At 44.6% G+C, this 27687-nt stretch overlaps 1 protein-coding gene across 3 annotated transcripts in view; it reads left to right on the top strand.

The window, feature by feature from the left end:
• The window catches only part of NADK2 (NAD kinase 2, mitochondrial), a 52440-nt gene extending 27616 nt beyond the window's left edge, over positions 1 to 24824 (top strand). For 2 of the 3 annotated variants that reach the window (XM_083154731.1, XM_083154750.1), the window contains 9 exons: positions 9914 to 9995; positions 10448 to 10531; positions 11793 to 11923; positions 12980 to 13061; positions 14235 to 14378; positions 22092 to 22147; positions 22571 to 22624; positions 22871 to 22994; positions 24131 to 24824. In XM_083154731.1, coding sequence (XP_083010857.1) covers positions 9914 to 9995; positions 10448 to 10531; positions 11793 to 11923; positions 12980 to 13061; positions 14235 to 14378; positions 22092 to 22147; positions 22571 to 22624; positions 22871 to 22994; positions 24131 to 24269 — 896 coding nt within the window. In that variant the 3' untranslated portion in view covers positions 24270 to 24824. The remainder of the gene's footprint in view (positions 1 to 9913; positions 9996 to 10447; positions 10532 to 11792; positions 11924 to 12979; positions 13062 to 14234; positions 14379 to 22091; positions 22148 to 22570; positions 22625 to 22870; positions 22995 to 24130) is intronic. The other variant, XM_083154740.1, reaches the window with a different exon arrangement.
• Positions 24825 to 27687: the final 2863 nt, after the last annotated feature.

Below are 27687 nucleotides of genomic sequence, written 5' to 3' on the forward strand. Positions count from 1 at the left end.
TAGATGGAATTAAAAGGACGGAACTGATGAAAATGGTGCAGAACATTCAGATGGCGGTAGAGTTCCTGTGCGATGCCTCCCTAGATGGGGTACGGTTGGCAGCAAGGTCCAGTGCAAATAACATAGTAACAAGGAGAGCGCTCTGGCTGAAGCCATGGGCGGCGGATAATCAATCAAAAAATAAACTATTATCTATTCCCTTCCAAGGCAAATACCTATTCGGGCAGCAATTGGACGAAATAATTACAAAAATATCCGGCGGTAAGTCCGTATGGCTACCCCAAGATAAGGCGGTAAGAAGAGGGCAGTTTAACAAGAACTTCCGGTACTCTACAACAGATTATAAAGAAGCCAAGACGTATAGACCAGGTCGTAGTTTCAGGAGGCCATGGTTTGGGAATAGAAGTACTTTTCGTGGTCAAAGGGGCAGAGAAGGCCGCTTTGCCTTTCGTCAGACACAATGACGCCAGAGAAAGGGTTGGCGGCAGACTGATACATTACGAACAAGTCTGGTGCCAATCAACCCAGGACAGGTGGGTATTAGAAGTCGTCTCTTCAGGCTACAAAATAGAGTTTATCAAACTGCCGGGAGACTGGATGGAAGAATCACCTGTCCCAAGAAACTGGGAAGAAAGATCAGCGTTACTAAGCAGTTTACAGGTCATGATAGACCAAGGTGTGGTAAAAACAGTACCAAAACATCTAGAAAACCAGGGATGGCACTCAAGGTTTTTTGTGGTGAAGAAGTCGTCAGGGGGCTTCAGGACGATACTGGACCTGAGAAGGTTGAACACCTTTGTCCACACAAGAAAATTCAAAATGGAATCGATCAGGAGCATTCTTCCAGACATAGAAAAAGGAGCCTATCTAACAACGATAGACCTAAAGGATGCTTACTTGCATATTCCGATATTTCTGGGACACCAAAAATACCTGAGATTCAGATTAAAAGGAAGAACTTATCAGTTCACGTCTCTGCCATTCGGCCTATCAACGTCACCCAGAACCTTCACAAAGGTATTAGTGGTGCTGGTAGCCAACCTAAGAATTCAGGGGGTGTCGATATGGCCATACCTCGACGATCTCCTCATTATGGCAAGATCAGAGGTTCTGTCAGCTCAGCACACAAAATTGGTGCTAGAGTATCTCAAAAAGCATGGCTGGTTGATAAATTATCAAAAAAGCCACCTGGAACCCTCACAAAAGGTAACATACTTAGGAATGGTTTTAGATACGCAATCCATGCGTGTGAAGCTGACAGAAGACAGACGTCAGAAACTGATCAAGGAAGTAAGGAAAATGTTAAAAGAAAACATAAGTCATACAGAGGAGTGTATGCGGGTGCTAGGCCTTATGTCGGCAGCAATAGAGGCTATACCATGGGCAAGGTTCCACATGCGGGCATTACAAGGATGCTTCCTAGAACAATGGAATGGAGACGAAAAAGACAAGAGGCAAAAAATCTTACTATCAAAGGGGGCAAGGACAGACCTCAGATGGTGGAACAACATGGAGAGATTAAATCTAGGGAAGTCGTTCGCAACTCAGACACAGATCATAGTAACCACGGATGCCAGCAAGCAAGGCTGGGGGGCCGTGTGCGAACAACATATGGCACAGGGAGAATGGAATATGGAAGCAAGCCAGAACCATTCCAATATAAGAGAGATGATGGCGGTACTGATGGCATGCAAAAAATTTCAGAGGTTACTGATCAACAAGGAGGTTGTGATAAGATCGGACAATCAGTCTGTTGTGACATACTTGAACAGACAGGGGGGAACGAGGAGCAAAGCCCTGATGACGGAGGCAGCAAAGGTACTGCAGTGGGCAGAAAGTCACGTGGTGAACCTCAAGGCTGTATTCATTGCAGGGAAGGAGAACCGTTTAGCCGATACCTTTAGCAGAAGCAGGATAGCCCCAGGAGAATGGGAGCTGTCACCAAAGGTGTTCGATGCAATTGTGAGGAAATGGGGCCTACCACAAGTAGATCTTATGGCAACAGAAAAGAATGCGAAGGTGCCTTGTTACATTTCCAGACACTGGGAACCAGGATCATGGAAAGTAGATGCCCTGACAGAAAGGTGGGAAGTGAAACTAGCATATGTCTTCCCACCATTTCCGGTTATTCACAGACTAATCAACAAGATAAGCAGAGAAAAATCCAGGGTGATCGCGATTCTACCATATTGGCCGAGGAGATCGTGATTTGCAAAACTGACTCAAATGGCGATAGAAGAACCATGGATACTGCCAGATTGCAAAGACCTAATACAGCAGGGCCGGTATTATCAAAGACAGCCAGAAAATTGGAGGCTAACGGCCTGGTTGTTGAAACCAGGACATTAAGAAGGAAAGGATTTTCGGAGAAAGTGGTAAATACACTTTTAAAAGCAAGAAAATATTCAACATCCAGTGTGTATTACAGGACATGGAGGAAGTATATATACTTCTGCAAATCAGGGGGCAAAGATGAAAGGAGAATAAATACAATTCTTGAGTTCCTACAAACCGGATTGGAAAAGAACCTATCAGCGAGCTCTCTGAGAGTACAGATATCGGCACTAAGTGCTATTCTAGATTTAAAAATTGCGGACAACAGATATATCCAAAGATTCGTGCAGGCAATAAAAAGGATCCGACCAGTGTTCCATAACCCGCTGGCACCCTGGGACCTTAACATGGTCCTGAACGTACTGACGGAGGCACCCTTTGAGCCTTTAGAAGAAGTATCCTTGAAGATGCTCACCATCAAGGTGGTCTTCCTTGTCGCAATCACCTCGGCTAGGAGAGTCTCGGAGTTGCAGGCGCTATGGGTGGAGGAACCGTTCCTCAACTTTTTCGAAGATAAAGCAGTATTAAGGACGAACCCGCATTTTTTACCGAAGGTCGTTTCAAAGTTTCATATGAATCAAGAAATAATATTACCGTCCTTCTGTAAAAACCCAGCAAACTCCAAAGAGGCAAGACTGCATAATTTGGACGTAAGTAGGGCATTAAAAATATATCTGAAAAGATCAGAAGCCTGGAGGAAGTCAAAGAGATTGTTTGTACTTACAGAAGGAATAAAAAAGGGCCTAGGAGCGACAAAGATGACGATATCCAGATGGATTAGGGCATGCATATGTGAAGCCTACAAGGTTAGGAAGTTAGATCCCCCAGTAGGACTAAAAGCCCATTCTACGAGAGCACTAGCAGCATCATGGGCAGAAAAAGGGGCGGCGTCACTGGAAGAAGTGTGTAAGGCAGCATGCTGGTCCTCGTCACACACGTTCACTAAGCACTATAGGGTGGACGTGGCGGCTACTGAAGACACAAAACTAGGAAGAAGAATTCTTAGTGCAGTAATTTGAAAAAAAAAAAAAAAGGAGTAGAAGAGAGGTAATAGTCAGAAGAAAGACTTGAAGCCGCACTTTTAGACATGGTGAAAGAAACCAGTATCCTTTTCTGTTTTCCATTATGGTATTATGCCCTCCCAGTGAAGAAAACTGCTAGGGTAGACCCAGAAGTATGCTGCCATGGGGAGGTAGAGGAAAGTACAGATTATTACCTGTTAATAGGCTTTCCTCTACTCCACCATGGCAGCCGTTTTCCCAGCCCTGAATTAAAGGGTTGAGCGTGTTATTTAATATAATATTGTATGAGTTAAGCTTGAAAAATGAAAGACACAGAGCCTAGGGGGGCGGTCCCTTATATAGGGGGCAGTGTCTTTTTTGTTCCTTTCAGATATCTACCCAAGGGGGCGGAAACCCAGAAGTATGCTGCCATGGTGGAGTAGAGGAAAGCCTATTAACAGGTAATAATCTGTACTTTCATGTTCACTGCCCACTTGTATCAAAATTGGTGAAACCCCTGGGGGTTTGAAATGTACACTATACCCCTAGATGAATTCCCTGAGGGGTGTAGTTTGCAAAATGGGGTCACTTGTGGGGGGGTTCCACTGTCTTGGTGCTTGGGGGGTCTTGCTAATGCGACATAGCACCCACCAAAATTCCACCAGAATCTGAGCTGCAAAATCCAAAAATCACTCCTTCCCTTCTGAGTCCTGCCATGCACCCAACTGGTATTTTTTGGTCACATGTGAGGCATTGCCGTACTCGGGAGAAATTGGGGCACAGATTTTGGGGTGCTTTTTCTCCTTCATACCTTCTGAAAATGAAAAATTTTGAGCCAGAACTGCATTTTTTTGTAAAAAAATGTAATTTTTCATGTTCACTGCCCACTTGTATCAAAATTGGTGAAACCCCTGGGGGTTTGAAATGTACACTATACCCCTAGATGAATTCCCTGAGGGGTGTAGTTTGCAAAATGGGGTCACTTGTGGGGGGGTTCCACTGTCTTGGTGCTTGGGGGGTCTTGCTAATGCGACATAGCACCCACCAAAATTCCACCAGAATCTGAGCTGCAAAATCCAAAAATCACTCCTTCCCTTCTGAGTCCTGCCATGCACCCAACTGGTATTTTTTTGTTCACATGTGAGGCATTGCCGTACTCGGGTGAAATTGGGGCACAGATTATGGGGTGCTTTTTCTCCTTCATACCTTCTGAAAATGAAAAATTTTGAGCCAGAACTGCATTTTTTTGTAAAAAAATGTAATTTTTAATGTTCACTGCCCACTTGTATCAAAATTGGTGAAACCCCTGGGGGTTTGAAATGTACACTATACCCCTAGATGAATTCCCTGAGGGGTGTAGTTTGCAAAATGGGATCACTTGTGGGGGGGTTCCACTGTATTGGTGCTTTGGGGGTCTTGCTAATGCGACATAGCACCCACCAAAATTCCACCAGAATCTGAGCTGCAAAATCCAAAAATCACTCCTTCCCTTCTGAGTCCTGCCATGCACCCAACTGGTATTTTTTGGTCACATGTGAGGCATTGCCGTACTCGGGAGAAATTGGGGCACAGATTTTGGGGTGCTTTTTCTCCTTCATACCTTCTGAAAATGAAAAATTTTGAGCCAGAACTGCATTTTTGTGTAAAAAAATGTAATTTTTCATTTTCACTGCCCACTTGTATCAAAATTGGTGAAACCCCTGGGGGTTTGAAATGTACACTATACCCCTAGATGAATTCCCTGAGGGGTGTACTTTGCAAAATGGGGTGACTTGTGGGGGGGTTCCACTGTATTGGTGCAACATAGCACCCACCATTCATTCCACCAAAATCTGTGCTGCAAAATCCAAAAATCACTCCTTCCCTTCTGAGTCCTGCCATGCACCCAACTGGTATTTTTTGTTCACATGTGAGGCATTGCCGTACTCTGGAGAAATTGGGGCACAGATTTTGGGGTGCTTTGTCTCCTTCATTCCTTGTGAAAATTAAAAATTTTGAGCCAGAACTGCATTTTTGTGTAAAAAATTTAATTTTTCATTTGCACAGCCCAGTTGTATCAAAATTGGTGAAACCCCTGGGGGTATGAAATGTACACTATACCCCTAGATGAATTCCCTGAGGGGTGTACTTTGCAAAATGGGGTGACTTGTGGGGGGGTTCCACTGTATTGGTGCAACATAGCACCCACCATTCATTCCACCAAAATCTGTGCTGCAAAATCCAAAAATCACTCCTTCCCTTCTGAGTCCTGCCATGCACCCAACTGGTATTTTTTGTTCACATGTGAGGCATTGCCGTACTCTGGAGAAATTGGGGCACAGATTTTGGGGTGCTTTGTCTCCTTCATTCCTTGTGAAAATTAAAAATTTTGAGCCAGAACTGCATTTTTGTGTAAAAAAATGTAATTTTTCATGTTCACTGCCCAGTTTTATCAAAATTGGTGAAACCCCTGGGGGTTTGAAATGTACACTATACCCCTAGATGAATTCCCTGAGGGGTGTAGTTTGCAAAATGGGGTCACTTGTGGGGGGGTTCCACTGTATTGGTGCTTTGGGGGTCTTGCTAATGCGACATAGCACCCACCATCATTCCACCAGAATTTGTGCTGCAAACTCCAAATATCACTCCTTCCCTTCTGAGTCCTGCCACTTTTTGGTCACACATGAGGCATTGCCGTACTCGGGAGAAATTGGGGCACAGATTTTGGGGTGCTTTTTCTCCTTCATACCTTCTGAAAATGAAAAATTTTGAGCCAGAACTGCATTTTTGTGTAAAAAAATGTAATTTTTCATTTTCACTGCCCACTTGTATCAAAATTGGTGAAACCCCTGGGGGTTTGAAATGTACACTATACCCCTAGATGAATTCCCTGAGGGGTGTACTTTGCAAAATGGGGTGACTTGTGGGGGGGTTCCACTGTATTGGTGCAACATAGCACCCACCATTCATTCCACCAAAATCTGTGCTGCAAAATCCAAAAATCACTCCTTCCCTTCTGAGTCCTGCCATGCACCCAACTGGTATTTTTTGTTCACATGTGAGGCATTGCCGTACTCGGGAGAAATTGGGGCACAGATTTTGGGGTGCTTTTTCTCCTTCATACCTTCTGAAAATGAAAAATTTTGAGCCAGAGCTGCATTTTTGTGTAAAAAAATGTAATTTTTCATTTTCACTGCCCACTTGTATCAAAATTGGTGAAACCCCTGGGGGTTTGAAATGTACACTATACCCCTAGATGAATTCCCTGAGGGGTGTAGTTTGCAAAATGGGGTCACTTGTGGGGGGGTTCCACTGTATTGGTGCTTTGGGGGTCTTGCTAATGCGACATAGCACCCACCAAAATTCCACCAGAATCTGAGCTGCAAAATCCAAAAATCACTCCTTCCCTTCTGAGTCCTGCCATGCACCCAACTGGTATTTTTTGGTCACATGTGAGGCATTGCCGTACTCGGGAGAAATTGGGGCACAGATTTTGGGGTGCTTTTTCTCCTTCATACCTTCTGAAAATGAAAAATTTTGAGCCAGAACTGCATTTTTGTGTAAAAAAATGTAATTTTTCATTTTCACTGCCCACTTGTATCAAAATTGGTGAAACCCCTGGGGGTTTGAAATGTACACTATACCCCTAGATGAATTCCCTGAGGGGTGTACTTTGCAAAATGGGGTGACTTGTGGGGGGGTTCCACTGTATTGGTGCAACATAGCACCCACCATTCATTCCACCAAAATCTGTGCTGCAAAATCCAAAAATCACTCCTTCCCTTCTGAGTCCTGCCATGCACCCAACTGGTATTTTTTGTTCACATGTGAGGCATTGCCGTACTCGGGAGAAATTGGGGCACAGATTTTGGGGTGCTTTTTCTCCTTCATACCTTCTGAAAATGAAAAATTTTGAGCCAGAACTGCATTTTTGTGTAAAAAAATGTAATTTTTCATTTTCACTGCCCACTTGTATCAAAATTGGTGAAACCCCTGGGGGTTTGAAATGTACACTATACCCCTAGATGAATTCCCTGAGGGGTGTAGTTTGCAAAATGGGGTCACTTGTGGGGGGGTTCCACTGTATTGGTGCTTGGGGGGTCTTGCTAATGCGACATAGCACCCACCAAAATTCCACCAGAATCTGAGCTGCAAAATCCAAAAATCACTCCTTCCCTTCTGAGTCCTGCCATGCACCCAACTGGTATTTTTTGGTCACATGTGAGGCATTGCGGTACTCGGGAGAAATTGGGGCACAGATTTTGGAGTGCTTTGTCTCCTTCATTCCTTGTGAAAATGAAAAATTTTGAGCCAGAACTGCATTTTTGTGTAAAAAATGTAATTTTTCATTTTCACTGCCCAGTTGTACCACAATTGGTGAAACCCCTGGGGGTTTGAAATGTACACTATACCTCTAGATGAATTCCCTGAGGGGTGTAGTTTGCAAAATGGGGTAACTTGTGGGGGGGTTCCTAAATTTTAGCATCTTATGGTGCCTAGAAACCTACATGGTGCCTAAAAAATAATCTCATAAAAAGGAGGCTCCAAAATCAAGTAGGTGCTCCTTCTATTATGAAGCCTGTGGTTTGGTCAACGTGCACACTAGGGCCACATATAGGATATTTTTGAAAACAAAAGAATTGGGGGAATCAATTTTTAGTCACATTTCTCTAGTAAAATGTACTGTGTTCCTTAGAAAAATGTATTAAAATTGCAAATCTGCAAAAAAAATGAAATTTTGAAATTTCACCTACACTTTGTTTTAATTCCTGTGAAACACCTAAAGGGTTAACAAACTTCCAAAATGCTGTTTTGAATACTGTGAGGGGTGCAGTTTTTGAAATGGCATCATTTATGGGGGTGTCTCACATACAAGTCCCTCAAAGTCATATCAGAACTGAACTGGTCCCTAAAAAAATCAGTGTTTGAAATTTTCTTGAAAATTTGAGAATTTGCTATTCATATTGTAAGCCTCCTAGTGTCCAAAAAAATTAAAAGAAAGTTGAAATAATGATGGAAACATAAAGTATACATATGGTCTATGTTAGTTATTAACTATTTTGAGTGGTATGATTATTTGTCTCACAAGCAGAAAATTTAACATTTTGCAAATCGCTAAATTTTCCATTTTTTCACGACATTTTGGTATTTTTCACAAAAAACCACAGACTGTATCGACCCAAATTTACCACTAATTTGAAGTACAATGTGTCACGAAAAAACAATCTCAAAATCACTGGGATAAGTAAAAGCAAAAAAAAGTTATCCCCACTTAAGTGAGACATGTCAGATTTGAAAAAAATGGCTCTGTCAGGAACGCAAAAACTAGCTCTGTCAGGAAGGGGTTAACCTTTAACCTCCTTGTGTTAATAGACTATTTGGCTTGCAGAATCAGTTGTGCTAATGCTTCCACCTCAACACATTCTAACACATCGCTTCAGTGGTCGGATCCTGACCCTCTATTCATTGTTCTAGTACCTGTTCAGCACAATCCCTGGGGACTCTAATGTTAAAGCTCTGAATATTCAGGGGGGTATTCAATCCCCAACGCTATTTCGGATGGGGGAAATAGCTGCAGGCGCCTATTCAATGCTGTCTTGCCCGTTTTGCCGATAACGGCCATGAATTGTCCGGATTACGGACGAATCTCGGCAGGCTTGAAATTGAATTCCGTCTGGCAGGAGGCTGTAGAGCAAAATGAAACTGGGCCAGGGTCGTGGCTGTTGGGACAGGCCGACAGTCATGACCCGGGATTGAATGCCCCCTTCAATGTTTTACGTTGGTTACGACCACCCCACACTGCTGAAGAGATTGCCACATATTATCCGGATGCCTAGAGCCAGCACAGTCTGAGATTCCGGTTGTTTTATAGTCATGTGTTTTTCTTAATGAACACAAAGCGATGCCTCTGGCCCATAGCATTGAATCTTTTTTTCAGTCATTCTCCATTTTCTTTTTGTATGTGTGAGGGGATAAACAGGTCTGAATTCGTCCCCGTCACGGATAGTGGGGGTGTGGGCATGCGCAAACCCCCAGAGGCAAACTCCTTTGGCGAGTTTTACACTGGCTGAGGCGTTCCCTAAATGAATGACAGGTAGGGGCCAGCCGCTGCGGTCCGCCGCCAATGCGTACAAAAATGGTCAGGATAAAATGATGTCCAGGCTTTTTTTTATCTGAAGGGAGGAAAAATAATTTGATGGTGAGTGTGTGACTGCATCGAATGATTACCCCTCTGTGTGGACACATGCGGGCGGGTGTGTAACCGTACACATCCGGTCACATCGTAGCGCTGAGATTCAAGCGGCGCAGCATAGTCTGAACGGAGCCCTAAAGGTGCCCATACACGGCACAATAGCCACTCACATCCAATCGCACAGCTTAAAAACAATGTGCTGCACATACTTTTTGGACTAGATTGCATCACATGCGATGCAATCTAGTCCAAAACTCATACAATAATTGTACCGTATATGGGCACCTTAAGTGCAGTAGGTTTAGGTTCTTGCTGGTTTTCTCCTAGCAGTAAGCCGGATGAGAGTGTAGCCTGCTGAAGCCGTGTACCCAGATATTGCTTGCCTGATGAGAACCTTTCTTTCTAGGTGACGGTACGATGCTCCTTGCCGCTAGCAAAGTGCACGACAGATTCAAGCCGGTGATTGGCGTAAATACAGATCCAGTGAGGTAATATCACTGTAACAGCTAGAGGTGCGGTGTGGCCCCCTCTCTATCTGTGATTTGTGTTGCATAAATGAAGCACATTGATCTTTTGTAACCACGATATGAAATGTGACATATACTCCATATCCTCCCAATGTGCTTCAGGTCTTCTTCCAAACCCCCTCCCCCCCATATAATTTTCGATCATCCTGCATTTTTCTTTAAGTGGCGCTATAGCAATTACTGTATATTGTATGTTTGTTATTGGTAATCTCACTAACGTTATTCTATCTGTGCAGTAAACATAGAGGTCAAGAGACCAAGTCTAATTTGATTGTTTATACAATAGACTTTTTGTCCTACTGTACTGCACACACCCCATTTTTTCACAGTATGTTGTATTTTTCGTTTGTGTGTTACTGGAATCATTTTAATGTTTTTGTGTATTGTGTGTATATATTGGTATTTCCCCCAAGGTCTGAAGGTCACCTTTGTCTGCCAGTGCGATACACTAATTCCTTCCCGGAAGCTCTACGCAAACTTTATAGCGGTGAGTTCAGGTACGATTCCTGTCATGCGTCTTGCAGGTACCTTAATGTGTAGCAGTAATATCCGCATGTTAGAACTTGTACTTCATGGAGTGAGGTATAGCTCCGACAGGTCACGGTCAACATTGGCCTCTCTGTGCTTGGCACACTTTACCGCTCCCATGTAGATTCCACATGAATGGAAGTATGACGGCAACATCAACTATAGTTACAAACTCATATGGATCTTTGTGTGTGGACCATTGTCATATCCACCTTTTTTTTTATTTTTTAATGTCAGCCTAGACATTTGGTGGGTTGTAAAGAGCTCCCAGTTCGGTGGCCATGTGGAATTTTTTATGTTTCTTTTTTTTTAGGGGCAAAACCATGCCTTGTAAGGGATTACCTTTTAAAAAAAAATAAAAAGGTCTGAGTTGGGCCAACATCCTGCACGCCAGTCGAGCTCTGAGCTCATTACGTCACGCCAAATGTCTATCAGCCATCCAGATAACAGTTCATGGGAGTTTACAGTTTTATGTATTACATTGAGAATATCTGAGAAGAGCTTTACAGCGACTGGAAATTAAATTGTAAACTTCAAGTGTTATGTCAAAAGTAGGGTGGCCGATCACTGGATTTGGCCCCAAAATTTATGGGATCTTAGTCCCAGGATTGGAGTTTCCAATCCTGGGATTCCTGGATTAGACTGCGCATGCACAGTCTAATGCCGGGCTGCGCCGGAGCAACGCTCCGACACTGCCTGGCTGCTACCGTCTCCCGCTGTGTGACATGGTCAGAGATCACACTGCGCAGGCCCGTTGGCTGCAGTCACATACCGCCGATCCCGTTCACACTGCCGGCCACACCGCCCATTTCAGTAAAAATGCAGGGTGGATGGTTGGAGGGTGGGTTTGTTTCTTTATTAGGGAGGGGAATCCTGTACTGTACCAGTGGAAACGCAAATATGGTCTTTCCTGTTTCCTGAAATAGCGCACTGCAGCACGTAGAGCGCAAACCAAGCACAAAACGTTAACAAAAAAGTTGAGGACAATATCCTGAGTACACACAGTTCTTAGTTACTGAAAAACATGACCCATTCACCTTGGTGAATAGGCCCCTTAGAAATGTGGCTGCAGTAATGCTGGTAGTGGCTAGTAGACTGCTATTCCTCATTCTCCTATGCCTGTGGCTTATACTGGCCTACATGAATGTGCCCAGCGGTCAGGATGTACACATTTTATTTTGTCCGTTGTTGTGAATGTGTCCACAGAGAATACTTCTGTTTTCTGACTAGGTGGCTGTGGCGCCAACGCATTCGACTCCACCTTGAAGGAACGGGCATAAACCTGACCCCTGTAGACTTGCACGAGCAGCAGATGAGCCTGGAACAGCATAACAAGCTCCATCATTATCCTCCTGAGCAAAGTAAGGTGAATGTAGGTTTCCGCTTCATTATCCGGCCGAGAGGTTAGTTCTGTGGTGCTACACTGAAATGTTCCGTGACCTGGGCTGTAAAACCAGCAGTTATGTTACACGCAATGGTTCAGCGTGACACTGCTGAGGTGCACTTCCGTAGTGTGACTTCTCTTTCTCTAGAGAGAACTGAATGCAGCTGCAACAATCATGTGCTCTGTGAAATGAGCTGGAAAGTGAGACGGCCTAGACGCATGGGAGCCGGTCATTCCTAACCGGGCCCACATGACATTGGCCTGCTCGAGGCACAGTTATGTGTTCATATGCTATACAATACTAATACGTCGTCCTCGCCATCGCCACTGGCCATGGTGTTGGGGTATTAGGACTTGCAACCTACAGGATAAGTTACCTATTTCTGAATCCTGTTTGGTGCACAAGCCTTTTATTATCTGGTTTACAGTCAGAATGTTAATGTTTGGTTCCACTACAAAGGTGGTCATACGTTTAAGTCAACATTATTAAGGTCGACAAGTGACGGTCCACAGGGTCAAAAGGTCGACAATGGGAGTTTTTCACTTTCTTTTTGACCAGACAGGTCGGTATTTCATGCCCTACCATCCCCAAGGGCATGGAGGGAGAATATACTAGTGCTCCGAGCGTATCGAGGCTCTGTGCCCGAAACATTGCAAGTGCAGCCAGCCATGCAAGGGGACGCAGTGCACCGATACGGTGTCCATGTTGACCATTTCGATTTTCGGGACAAAAAAAAAAGTTTAAAACTCATGTTGACCTTTTGACTGTCGACCGAATGCTTGTGTCGACCTTTTGATCCCGTAGACCCTTTTCAGGTGTTAATGTTTGTGGTCGACCCAATGACCCATACCCACCCAGTAGATAACGGGTTTATTCATCATTTGATGGTATTGTCCTTAGCCCGTTTCCTTCCTGTTGGACGGTTGAGGACACGACTTCTTTTTATCGTACAGGTCATTAGAACGATGTTCTTGGTAGATGTTGTGTTTGCAGAAATTCATGTTGATGACACAACGCTTTCCTATTATCCAGCATCTGCCACAGTGTCTGGGCCCCATATTTTGCCTGTGAGAGCATTGAACGAGATCTTCATCGGCGAGTCTCTGTCCTCCAGGTACTTTGTATTATTATTGTTATTCCTCATGCTAGGCTGATCTTGAGTTCTTTGGATTACAGTTCATTGGTGCGATTCGCAACAGGAGTCGCCAATTACAATGTTATTGACCCTGCCGCTGAACATTTGACTTGCCCATATTCTGTTAAATGTACTAATGTAAATTGTTGTCCTTTTTAAGGATTTTCCCTTTAAAGTAATTTATGTTTATCATTATAAATTGCTGTTATGCCTGGCCTGCAGACTAATGCTTTGTTTCGCTTATATTAATACTTGACTTTTTTTTGTAAGATTTAAAGGCTTACGCTTTCTTGCAATGTCTGTTCACCACTAGTGAGGTGGGAAAGTCTATAGAAGGCTTTTACCTGACTCCTGCCAGAGCAAGACTAGCTGTGGGTGTCAGACAGCCTTTAGGGATGAGTTTTTGCCTCGACTGTACCACCATCTTTCCTCTTCCGGGGACAGCAGTTGACTACAGCAGCCTTTCCCTTAGCGCGACATTCCACCCTTATCCGCGTCCTTCCTCTCCACCAGTGACACGTATGAAGAAATACTCCACCACTGTCGCTTTTGTGAAATCACATCCTATAATGATGCTGGCCCTGCTTAAACTGGGAACACAGCATAACTGTACAGGGCTCCCATTCTCTTCACGTCTACTGAAGATTAATGTCTTCATTTGTGTTCTGTACACCAGCAAATGGCCAATTGTATGAGTTCCTCCAGGAGCAAGTTACAGTACTTGTCTCTAACCCCCCACACCAATAATCTCGTACTGGGGCTTACATTACATATTTTGTCTGTTTACGTCCTGCCTCCGAGCAGTAGTACTGGAGCGCGTACTGTAGTTCTCAACACTGGCAGTGCGCCATACACCAGGCTGATAGTGAAGAATCTCCTACTGTATGTCTTCAACCCAACATAGCATTCCCATTTCTGGCTGTTAACCGTAGATACTACTTTGCTTCAGTAATCATGTAAAAGTATATGCCTTACGGTAAGGCCTCTCCGTGTAGGACTATCATTGAGCTAGATTCTTGGCCTGGCTTCGTTTTCCCATTACATTGAATGTTCTGGCTTGCCCTGGCTGCAGCGCAGAATGCAGTTCAATATCCGTATACACCACTGTGAGGTTTGCACACCTGATACACACTTATGTTCTGTCTTATTCAGGGTGAACTATAAGTTCTGCAAACCACGTTTTACCTTCTCGCTTCATAGGGCCTCCTACTATGAGATCTCGGTGGATGATGGTCCTTGGGAGAAGCAGAAGAGTTCTGGACTGAATGTTTGCACAGGGACAGGCTCAAAGGCCTGGTAAGTAGGAAGTCTAGTACTGAGCAGTGTTTGTCCGCTACAGCAGCGGTTCCCAAATGCGGCCCTTAAGGCACCATAACAGTCCCATGTTTTAAGGCGATCAATGCTCAAGCACAGGTGATTATAATTCGTACGTCAGTTTGATTATACTATCTGTGTACAAGCATGGATTTCTTTAAAACCGGGACTATTATGCCTTGAGGAAAGAGTAAGTGAAACCCTGATTAATGCATAATGCATTGCTTGGAGTAAGCGAGGGTGTCTGTATTACAAGTGCATCAGCTTCAATGTCATTCTTAACGAGTTTGTATTACTAAAGAGGTTTGTACATGTCTGTGTTCCAGATTGTGCGTCTCGAAGGGGGCCGGATGCACTAAGCTTCAATAAGTAATAAAGTGGAGAGGGATAAACAACCAGCCAATCAGCTCCTACCTGTCATTTTTCAAACTCAACCTGTAGCACTACAGGTAGGAGCTGATTGGCTGGCTGTTTATCAATCTCCATTTTATCACTTTTTGAAGCTTGATTCATCTGGCCCAGGGTCGCTAGATTAGGGGAAACTGTCCTTAAGGTTATGGTATAAATCATAGACAGTCATATGGTCGACAGGGTAAAAGGACGACAGGAGTTTTTAATGTTTTTAGGGTGTCTAGGTCAACATGGACACTCTAAATTTAGTAAAAGCATGTCGACCGTTTTACCCTGTCGACTATATGACTGTCTATCATGAGTCAGTCTATGATCAGTCCGGATACTGTCCTTTAAACAGTAACACAAAGGATTTGGTGCTTCTCCAGTACACAGCAGCTGCTGTCCCAGGCAATTGGTGGTGGTAACTGAGGATCTCTTGTGCAAGGTGCTCCTAAAGCAAATGAGCCTTCTCGTCCTCGTGTGGTATCTATTGTAAGGTGTTCTTACTTGTTATATACTTGTTATATACTTGCATTACATCAGTTGTGACTGCGTTTTAGAATATAAAAACTGAAATCACAGTTCATATTTTGCATACCATATTGGGGGCAAGAAAGTAACTTTGAGAGGCGGATGAACAGTGGGACACATGTTCCAGTATCTAGCATAGAATGCCCTGTCCAACCGCAACATTGCTCGACCTCAATTGCTTCCACAGGGCAGCAGTTTCAACTGGAGTCAGTATTTTCCTTCCGAGATTTGGCACCGGGCACCCCAGTCTTTGTTCTCAAGCATGTCTGCCAAATGCCACACTAAATTACCTATGGGACAATCGGCATCTTTATATGCTAGGGGGCAGTCCCCAGGGCTTATAGTCTCCAGACATTGCCTGAGCTTTCATTATACAGAAAAGGGCACCAAAGACGTGGGTCTCTTTCTTCTTCTTACTTCATGGCAGCCGTACAATGGGTTCATCCCTCTCTCCCCTCTCAATTAGACAGGTAGTTTTTCCCTAGGACACGCCCCCATCTCCACCTGTACATTAGCCAGCACCTTCCCCCATGCCTTCAGTCTTTTTCCTGTCTCCTAGATAGATAGACAGGGTAGAGTAGGTTTTTTTATTTTTACTTACTGGTAGGCGTTACGCTGCCAGTCCTGGGCAGCATTGGGATGGCGGTGCCGGTTCCCTAAAGAGGTCCTGGCCGGTGGCGTGGACCCCCAGACACAGAGTCCCCGGTGAGCGGCGGGCTCTGCTGGTTCTCAGCAATTCACCAGCGTGTTGGTGTAGCGTGGACTTCCGGCGTGCTCTTGCGGGTCAGCAGCATGCGTTCCACAGCAGGGCGCGCTGCTCTGACTGGAGCCGGATGAGGCTCGCCTCCGTATGGCGCGCAATGCGCTGCGCCGGCGTATGCGGCTCACTGGGGCCGGAAGTCGGGTTGGCGTGCGTTCCAGCGTCAGAGATGACGCGCACGCTGCCTGACGCCGGCCGGAGGGCGGAAGTAGCCTTTATAATGCGCCTGGTCGGTGTTACAGGCGCTTCCTGAAGTGTGCTGGATCCAAGGTGGTGTATGACACCTTGCGTGAACATGGAACATGGAAGAGGAAGCCTCTCAGAAGGTTTCTGCATTGCTGCCCAGGTAAGTCCTCTCTGAGGACTGGTTTTCTTATGTTAGGTTTATGCAGTATAGTTAGTGATTGCTGTTTATTTAATCCTTTAGTGTGCCTGTGGTGACCAAGAAGAAATTGGCTAAGAAGAAGCATATTAGTAAAACATGCATTGGATGTGATAAAGTTTTCACTGGTGAAAAATCCTTGTGTCAGAGCTGTGCTAAGGAGACCGATGCCAGTATTGTGACTGTATCCCAGATTAGCGAGTTAATGGCTTGGATGAAGGAAAACTTTGTTTCCAAAAAGGAATACCAGGGGAAAAGATCAAGGTCTCAGACCAGTTTGGATCTAGAATGTGATTTGCCTGCGGCTGCAGACACTGATGATGATATGGGGTCTGGAGCCTCTGGTGCAGAGTCTGGCGAACTAGTGGAAGAGGAAAGTTCTTTTAACTTGGAACTTGTAGAAGTTGTCCTTAAAGAGTTGCATAAGACACTAAACTATAAGCAGCCGGTCAAGACTGAGTATGACGCGTTGTTTGAGGACAGATCCAGGAAGGGAAGGTGTTTTCCCGTTCACAAAGTTGTCAAGGAGATACTCACTAAAGAATGGGCTAATGCAGATAAGCGTATTGGGTCTGTTAAAAGGACTGAAAGAATGTATCCGATAGAGGATGCGGAATTCCTAAAGTGGTGCAATATCCCCAAAATAGATGCTGCAGTGTCCGAAGTCACCACTAGGACAACTATTCCTTTAGAGGACGGTGCCTCTCTTAAAGACGCTATGGATAAGCGTATGGAGAGCGCCCTGAAGAGGCTGCATATCTCCAGTTCGACCTCCATTAAATCAGGAGTGGCCATTGCTTCCTCAGCCAGAGCTCTCAGAATCTGGTGTGCTTCCTTGCAGGAAGATCTACAGGAGCGTGTCGCCAGAGAACAAATTATTAGTAGTCTGGCCCAGATTCAGCTTGCTGCCGACTACATCTGTGAGGCATCGTTAGACGTGCTGGATTATTCAGCTAAGGCGTTGACGTCTGGAGTAGTGGCGAGGAGGGCCCTGTGGCTTAAGTCCTGGGCGGCAGACTCCCACTCTAAAAACAAGCTGGCGACTCTGCCGTTAGAGGGAGAATTCCTCTTTGGCAGTAAACTTGACCAGATGATACAGAGAATGTCAGGGGGTAAGTCAGTTAGACTTCCCCAAGATAAGAGGGGAAGGGGGTCCAACTATTTCCCCAGACAAAATTTCAGGCAGGCCAGATCTTACAGACCTGGGAGGCCATTTCGGGAGAGATATACCTCCGGGGATCTCCAGGGCATTCTTCCGACAGACAGTTAAAAGAGGCGATAAAAAACAGTGACAAACCTTGTCCCGTGGAGAGTATCCAGGTTGCCGGAAGACTGCTGCAGTTTGCCCACGTGTGGGAACAAACGGTTCAAGACACTTGGGTACTAGAAGTGGTGTCCACGGGATATCGCCTAGAATTTCTTTAAAAACCCAGACGGGGAAAATTTGTAGTTTCTCAAATTCCAGTTTCAAGGGCGGAGCGAGAGGCTCTGATCTCGAGTATAAAGGATCTGGTGGACTCAGGAGCAGTAGAGTCTGTTCCGGAGGCAGAGGAAGGCCTAGGGTTTTACTCTCGCCTGTTTGTGGTGACAAAAAGTTCTGGAGGTTTCAGAACGATCTTGGATTTAAGAGATTTAAATGCCAGAATCTGGAAGCGACAGTTCCATATGGAGACGGCCAAGTCTATTCTGATGGGGCTAAGAAGGGAAGACTACCTGGTCTCAATAGACCTAAAAGACGCTTATTTTCATGTTCCTATTTGTATACCAGACAGAAAATTTCTCAGGTTCTGCGTCAAAGGAAACCATCTTCAGTTTACCTGCCTTCCCTTTGGCCTCACGTCCTCACCGAGGGTATTTACAAAAGTACTAGTGGTCATAATAGAGTGTCTGAGAAGGAAAAATATAGCGATTTGGGCCTATCTGGACGACCTACTTATCTCAGCAAGATCAGAGGCAGAGGCCGTCCGAGATGCACATACAGTTGTTCAATTCCTACAAGATCACGGGTGGTTGATCAATTGGAGCAAGAGTCATCTGTCCCCTACACAAACTATTCAGTATCTGGGCGTCGTCATAGACACATTGCAATTCGAGGTTACTCTGACCAATCAGAGATGCAGCAGAATTCAAGATCTGGTGGATGCTATTCAAAGAAATCAGAAAGTTCCTCTAAGGCTGGTGATAAGTCTCTTAGGAATGATGGCATCGACAGTGGAAGTGGTTCCGTGGGCCAGATGGCATATGAGAACACTGCAGTGGCATCTTCTTCCCTATACCAGGATCCAGGTTCCTCTAGATCGCTACATCCCGTTACCCCGTCCAGTGGTGTTGTCTCTGCAGTGGTGGCAAAGCAGGTATATGGCGTCCAGAAAAATGTCTCTCGCAAGTCCGCAGTACGTAGTCCTGACAACGGACGCAAGCGCCACAGGGTGGGGAGCGCATTGTTTAGGCAAAACTACCCAAGGTATCTGGTCCATTCAAGAGTCAGATCTGTCATCCAATCACAGAGAGCTTCGAGCGGTGTATATGGCCATAAGAGCTTTTTCCATCGAGATAGAAGGGTCCCATCTGCGAGTCTTCTCAGACAACATAGCCACGGTCGCATATATCAACAAGCAGGGGGGGGACAAGAAGTCGCCCGCTGTGGGAAGAGATTCGATTGATCATGGTCTGGGCAGAAAAGCATCTCTTGTCCATTTCGGCATTGCATGTGCCGGGAGAAGAAAATCAACTGGCAGACTTCCTAAGCAGGACTCAAGTATTGCCAGGAGAATGGGAGCTGAAGGACTCTGTCTTCAGGCAAATAGTTCACAGATTTGGCCAACCACAAATAGACCTCATGGCGACTCCAGAGAATGCAAAGACTCCTCGATTCTTCTCCAGACTCCCGATGCGGGGTTCAGAAGGAGTGGACGCCCTGTCCCAAAGGTGGGAGTTCACCCTGGCGTACATATTTCCACCTTTCCCACTCATCCACAAAGTGTTGTGGAAGATCAGGTCGGAGAGAGTTCGGGCACTAGCCATTCTTCCATACTGGCCCAGGAGGTCCTGGTTTCCGATGGCAGAAAGCATGGCGGTGGCAGAGCCATGGTTTCTGCCGGTATCGCAAGATCTCCTGACGCAGGGCCCAGTAACGTGTCAAGATCCACAGAAGTTACATTTAGCGGCGTGGAGCTTGAAAGGAAGCAGTTAGCGGACAAAGGTTTGCCTCCGGTCGTAATAGACATACTTCTGCAAGCAAGGAAGAAGGTGTCGTCTGACATATATTACAGAATCTGGAGAATCTTCGCTGAATGGTCAAAGGATAGGTTCCCATTTCCCAAGGCAAGAATATCGCATGTTTTACAATTCCTCTGTGAAGGTTTCAATAAAGGACTATCATTAGCGACTCTGAAGGTACAAATTTCGGCCCTCAGCGCCCTGTTGGATAGGAAGTTGGCAGACCACGGTCTGATAAAGAGGTTTTGTCAAGCAGCAAAGAGAATCCGTCCAAGAATTAGACCAATAATTCCTCAGTGGGATCTCAATCTAGTGCTAAATGGTCTCATGGCAACTCCATTTGAGCCGTGTGAGAGGTCTAAACTAAAATTTCTCACATGGAAAGTGGTGTTCATGGTGGCTATCACGTCAGCAAGACGAGTGGGGGAGCTGCATGCGTTATTATGCTGCGAGCCCTATCTTAAGCTATTTCCGGACAAAGTAGTCCTGAGAACCAAACCATCGTTTTTTCCGAAGGTGGTTTCCTCGTTTCATATGAAGATATTGTTTTGCCTTGTTTTTTTCCAAACCCAACCAGTAGAAGAGAGGAAGATCTTCATACGTTGGATATGGTTAGAATAATAAAAATTATTTGGACCGAACAGCAAGCTTTAGGAAAACGAGATCATTGTTTGTGATCCCACAAGGGGCGAAGAAAGGATTCGCTCCTTCAAAACAAACTATCTCCAGGTGGCTCAAAGAAGTAATTTGTTTCACCTACAAGAAAGTTGGCCGGCAAGTTCCAGAAGGCATAAAGGCACACTCGGCTAGAGCAATGGCAACTTCCTGGGCGAGAGAGGCTAACGTCTCGGTCAAAGACATATGCCAGGCTGCGACATGGTCGTCCATACATACCTTTGCAAAACATTATGCATTGGATGTATCTGAAGAATCTTTATGGAGCAGAGTTCTACATCAGGCCTTGATCTAAGGTATTGTAGCCCACCCTACTGCTTTGGTATATCCCACTGTTCGGCTGCCATGAAGTAAGAAGAAGAAAGTTACGGATTATACTTACGATAATTCCTTTTCTTCGGAGTACATCATGGCAGCCTATATTATTACCCCCCCCCCCATGTTTGTGTTTTTCCCTAGGATTGGTGGCGGAGACATGTCAAAAGACTGAAGGCATGGGGGAAGGTGCTGGCTTAATGTACAGGTGGAGATGGGGGCGTGTCCTAGGGAAAAACTACCTGTCCAATTGAGAGGGATGAACCCATTGTACGGCTGCCATGAAGTACTCCGAAGAAAAGGAATTATCGTAAGTATAATCCGTAACTTTCTCTGTGGGAGATATCAATGTGATCAGATATCGGCAAAATCTTTCAAGTACAACAGAATTTACGGAATGTATAAGTATTGGAGTGATCTATGGATAGGAGAGACGAGATGTCCTTGCCATTATTCCGAATTCTCTTGTGAAGCAGTCATACCCCATTTGTTACCTTCTGGTATAGATGGTGTAACTGTGGCGTTGGGATACAGAGAGATATTTTCATAGTGTGTCACTGTCTGTAGAATCTTCACTTTATTGGGTTAATGTTTCCTTTCTCATCATTGGTTTCGGCTTACTATACGTCACTGCTGTGATCTGAGCAATCCTTGTCTATTGGAGTGGAATGGATCTCAGTTGGTGGTGATGGGTTTTGTACTGGGTGGTCATGTTTACATTTCCCCATACAGTGACATTGGTAGCTTGGTCAAACAATCAGAATGTCACCATTTGGTACAAAGACTAAAATAAGAACAGAAGAACCAGGGTTCCGCAAATAAAAAATAAGTTACTGCAATAAGTCACCAATGGGGAATACAGTGTGACAGACAGATTAATAACTAGACGAAACTGTAACGAATAATTAACTACCTTTTGTTGTTACCCTAATGAGAGCACAGCACCATATTCCCCATATTGGGTTGTGTATATTACCCCCCTCTGCAGGATGTGGTTAATATGCAGGGATCCCGGTGGTCAGTATGCCACGCCAAGATCCCGACTGCAGACCTTTACCAAGAGCCAGAAACCCGATGCACATGGTCTATTCTCCTTTGTGGGGGTCCACGACGCAGAATGCAGTGCAATATCCGTATTCCCATCTTCTGGACAAATGTGAAATTCCGATTGGTAGACCAAGCTACAGACCCCTCTGAATACCGGACGCATTGCTTTTTGTGTTTCACTAAATGTTACAAAGTGTTTGAGAATAAGCTGCTTCATATTCAGTGTTACTAAATGTTACCCTTTTAAGAAAAGCATTTTACTTCACTTTATTAACTGTTTATATTATAGACTTCACTTGTAATAGACAAGCATATTATATTGCTAACTGAGAATGGTTCGGTATTAGAGCCTTTTCCCTTTGCCTATTTATAGGTCTTACAACATAAATAAGATGGCTCCGCAGACTGTGGGAGAAATACTTGGCATTGGTGAGTGACACTTTTATTGCCCACGCTGGAACTTCACAATGACGTAGTTTTTCCACTGTGAAGTTGCGCTAATAGAGTACGGATTGCTGTAGGTAACTGCTTATATTCTACATTGTGATTGTGTATTAACGAGACCTTTTATATTGTCACTCTATAATGCATATAAGGATTTGTGGTCTGGGGAATGTCAATGTCTCACTACTAGTACTGTCCCTGAGCAGAAGACCCTTGTAGCTTTCCCTGACTGCCCTGCATCTTGGACCCATACCCAGTTACTCACCCTAATGTTACGCTTACTTACTGGAGTGAGATAGTTAGACCTATGATCCTGTAGCAGTATTCTGGCCGCCAGTCTTCCCACCTCCATCCTGTATCACTTGTTCCAGTTTCCGTATTGTAATTATTGTTTCTATTATCTCTTAGTAAAAAGCCACAAGAACCTGGATTTGCCTTTGGACAGTGAGCTGATAGAGAGAGGTGAGACGTAGTGCATGGGAGGCCTGTCGTCCCAATGTGATATGTGAATATAGACGGTGTTGTACTGTAACTGAGCAGCCACCTGTGTAATCCTGCCTCAATTACTGTCCAGTTGTCACTAGTCCATTCCTAACGATCGGCTGTGGGATACGGCCAGCACTTGTACTACTTGTACCCTGGATAATCTGCATAATGTTACTTACACTTCCTGTATCACTAACTATGCCTCTTTTGTCTTCTCTGTAGTAACTAATGAATACAACGACTCTTTAATATTCAACCCCGAGGAGCAAAAAATGTTTTTCAGTGTGCGGGAGCCCATAGCGAACCGCGTATTTTCCAGTATTTACCAGCGTGGTTTTACCTCCAAGTAAGTTGGCTGAACAGTAGCAGCGGAGGTCTCCATAGACTAGAACTCTGCTGTACTACAAAACAGAGTACAATGTTTTGCCTGAATTGAAGGGTTGTTATTGAAGTTATCAGTACTTTCACATTGAGCTGTGACAATTTTTACTTTCATTTTTAGCTTTCTACAGGAGACTCCCTGACATAGCAGCAATCTCCCTCATTAGTCTAGCAATCTCCCTCATGTCACCTAGCCAACATTACACTGTTACATCATAGTTACCTCCCCTCCTGCATTCTGCAGGAGACTCCCTGAAATAAGAGCAATCTCCCTCATTAGTCTAGCAATCTCCCTCATTTCACCTAGCCCACAAATTACACTGGGACTTATTCTGGTTCACTCTTAGAGGCAAATTCCTTCCCAAATGGACAAAACTATGTGCACTGCAGGTGGGGCAGATGTAACATGTGCATAGAGAATTAGATTTGGGTGAGTTATTTTGTTTCTGTGCAGGGAAAATACTGACTGCTTTACTTCTACACTGCAATATAGATCTTACTTTGAAGAAAAACCCCACCCAAATCTAACTCTCTCTGCACATGTTACATCTGCCCCACCTGCAGGGCACATGGTTTTGTCCATTTGAGAACGAATTTGCCTCTGAGAGTGAACCAGAATAAGGCCCACTGTTACATTTTTTTTGGGAAAAAGGAATGAGAGACAGATACATTTACGTTGAATCATCAGCACCATTCCCAGCACTTTACCAAGTATAGTAGCTCTTACTAAAAGATTCCTCTCTCATACCCCTTTCACACCACAAATTACCAGGTTAAAGATTTTCAACCCAGGAATATACTGAAAAACCTGGGTTTTTCTTTGGTGTGAAAGGGTCAACATGGGTCTTAAATCCCAGCACTCCGACCCTGCTCTTGACCAGTATAATCTCCCTGAAACTAGTTTTCCAAAGTAGGCAAGTACGCCCAGTCCCTATCTGCTCCAACCTCCAATCTCTGTCTTCACAGCTCCCTCCCTCCATATCCAGCTAGTTTGAAACCTATATCAGTGTCCCGGCAAAAATTGCTTTCACTTTCTGTTATGACCTCTTTTTGGGTAAACGAAGATGGCTTACTAAAAAAAAAAACGCCTTTGTTTTGTAGGGTGTGTGTGCGCTCAAGGTGTTGGAATGCTTGTATGGTAGTCGATGGCGGGACATCTTTTGAGTTCAACGACGGAGCAATCGTGACGATAGCCATGGAGGGTGACGACGCCCTACGTACTGTGCTGCTGGACGAATGAACACAATGCTGGCGAGCGAAAGGAGCTCCTACTGCAGGAAAGCACCTTCAGTCCCTTCCCTCATTGCCCCTTCCTCTCAGGACACTAATAACATGTAGGGATGATTGTGTATTCTGAGCATTCCGTTCTGTTATTGTTATCCTGTGCAAGACCATGAATAGTTCCTGGAAGACAAAATGTAAAAATGTGGATTGAAATGACTGTTCAGATAAGTTAAACAGAATTCTAGATGATTGTAACAAACACTGAAGCTCCGAACTAGCGCAAGCACATATAGGGCGGAGACGGGAGCGGACTGGCTGCCTCCACCGCTGCCACTTACTGCTAGCCGATGTCAATCCAACATGACTATCGGGACCCTCATCCTGGGGACTGTGTACATTTGTATAAAAGGTAGATCATTGCCACATCTAATGCAATACTTTTTTAGCTGTTTAAATTAGCTTTTTTTTTTTTATGCAAAAACAAGTATTGGACTTTGGGGTGGTTGTACCTGACTGACTTGCAATGCTGTTTAAGTCCTGCCTTTCACTATAAATACACATCTGAAAAATATGTGAAGTGTTCTGTAATATCCGATCCTAAAAGCTGTCTTCGATTCCTCTGATGGTGAAGGGTTCGGTTAAGATGGAATACGGTCGCTAGGACAATACTATAAGGGGGGGTATTCAATCACTGGTGAGCAGCTCCCGTCGGGCCCTATTCAATGCTGTCTTCCCCGACAGCATTGAGCAGGGTATCTCGCAGAATGAGCCCGACATCACAAGCTGTCGGGCTCGTTCTGCCGAGAATGGCCGGAAAGTCACGAGCTGCCGGCTGCAGCTCGCCTCTTCCCGGCCGCAACTCGCGGCCACGCCCCCTTCTCGCTCCCCGGCAGGAGCTGACCGAGAATGGGACTGGGTCACGGCGGTCGAGCAAGCTCGACTGCCGTGACCCCCACATTGACTACCCACCTAAAGGTCAACAGGGTCAGAAGGTCCACATAAGCATTAAGGAGCCCATACACGCTCCGTTCTGTACTATGCGATGCGCGCTCCCGCGCATCACATAGTACGGTGCAAAAAGTATGTGCTTACGTCGACATTTGGGACAAAAATAACATGAAAATCTAATGTCGACCTATTGACTGTTGACCTTCCCATTGTCGACTTTAGCTATGTCGACCTATTTCATAAGTCTTCATAAGCCCTTCGATCTTTATTGGTTGACCTAATATATGCTGACCCTATGACCCCCTACCCGTTAAGATTTATGCACTTCAGTACTTTCCTCTTTGATGATAGCTCCTGCTTCTCATTGCTGAATATACAGTGGTTCTCAAACGCAATCCTCAAGGGCACCCAAGCAGTCTAGATCTATTATATATCCATGCTTACGCACAGGTGATTTAATTAGTACCTCGGACAACGTGTTTTTATACCATCCGTTCTTATGCATGGATATACCCAAAACCTGGACTGGGTTTGGGAACCAGTATCCTAAGCCGTTCACCCGAATAATACTATGCACCGTATACATCTTTTATTCAAGTGCTTGTCAAATTGTACAGAGCGAAGGAAATAACACAGTGATGAGCTACTGTAGATGATGGGGAATTGTCCTCAATCCCTGGTTCCAATAATCTGTTTAGGGAAGCACATATGGCATGTAGTCGGCACGACGATGAGGAAGTGCTCTCAGCGCGGTCATAAAAGCAGATATATCTGTAACCAAACACGTGTATGGTGGTAACGAAGAATAAGGAACAACCAGTTCTGCACTGATAACTTAGGAATTATTTCAAACCATCTTTACACAAATTATTCTCCAATGAGTTGGCTACTTTATATCAACTGGCATGTTTCATATCCCCTTAATCTAAAACATGCCATGATGAAATGGATTCTACAGTCACAATCGCTACAGATCACGGAGTGCAGATTTGTCTGATATCCCAGTGTGTATGTAGTGCATAAACTGCTCATCTCTCACGGCATTCAGTATTTCAGATCATAGGCAGACCTCATCATGCCCCATGTTCTCCACCATCAGATGAGTGCATGGATGGCTCTATGCTCACCTAAACAGCTCTGAGGCCTTGTGTACATCACTGAATGGTCCAGGCTTTGGGTGCAGTACTTAATGGAACGGAGGTTGTCTTCTCCTCATGGTATAGGAAGGGTGAGTTCTGGGATCCTTTTGCACATGTGGTTTGATGTCTGACCAAATCAAAAAGAAAAATCTACTGTGCAGCCAAGGAAATATCGAATTGGATCTAGAAAATCGAATGTGTACAATGTAAATCGATGAAATCGATATATAATGCAAAAGTACAGATCTAATGCCAAATTGAATGGGAAGATCTAATGCCAGATCAAATAGAAAATCGAATCTAACATCGAATTTAAATCAAAACGAAGTGTGTGTACAGACATGGATAGACTCCATATAATGGCCTGAAGGAACCATGGAATGGAGTCCCAATGGCCTAGTAAATAACTGGTCCTCAAGGCCACTTAACAGTCCAATATGCATGCTTGGATACAAGTGGTTAAACCAGGGGTAACCAACTCCAGTCCTCGAGAGCTACCAACAGTTAACGTTTTCGAGATCTCCTCACAGAAGCACAAGTGCAGTAATTATCTCCATCTGTGGATCTTTTAAACTGTTTCAGTCAGTAATGAGTGCACCTGTGCACCTGGGAGGTGAGCTGGAAAACGTGAACTGTTGGTAGCTCCCGAGGACTGGAGTTGGCTACCCCTGGGTTAAACCAAATAAAGGTACTAATGGTCACCTGTGCTCAAGCATTTATATCTTGCAACCCTGGACTGTTAATACAAAGAAGAAATAATTTGGATCACCCTCGGGCGCAGCTGCTTGTGGGTCTCAAAACACTTATTTGAGGAGTCACCACCCCTCACAACAAGGATACACAGTACAATTTTATAAGTGGAAACCCTCTAGCGCTTAAACATGAAAGATGGTACTTCCCTTTATTTAGCGTGGATACTTCTTTACAGACAGGTGTGTGGGATTGCTCGTCCTTGTGATTCAACTCTCATAGATTTTTATAGTACATGTAAAAAATGGAGAGTACAAACATCAATATTCCACACTATATAATTAGTTCTACACCCGTGCGAATGGATGGAGGCTGTGAAGTATTCTTTCTTCCACCCGACAAAGAAGGGGACAGACAGATGTAATCTGTAGGAATGGTGCGTACCAAAACTCACATAAAAATGTGGCTGGTTCCACACATCAAGGTATCTTTAAATCTTTGGTGCGTACCCAACTCACAATTAGGAAGAATGATATCCTCACATAAAGGTATCTTTTAACCAAACGAAATAAAGAATTCTGTCAAAGGGGTGCGTACCCCAACTCACTGGTGCAAATGTTGTAGTACTCGCATCAAGGTATCTTTTAAGGCCACTCA

The sequence above is a fragment of the Crinia signifera genome, chromosome 1 (genome assembly GCF_055691185.1).
Source record: "Crinia signifera chromosome 1, ASM5569118v1, whole genome shotgun sequence".
Lineage (NCBI taxonomy): Eukaryota > Metazoa > Chordata > Amphibia > Anura > Myobatrachidae > Crinia > Crinia signifera.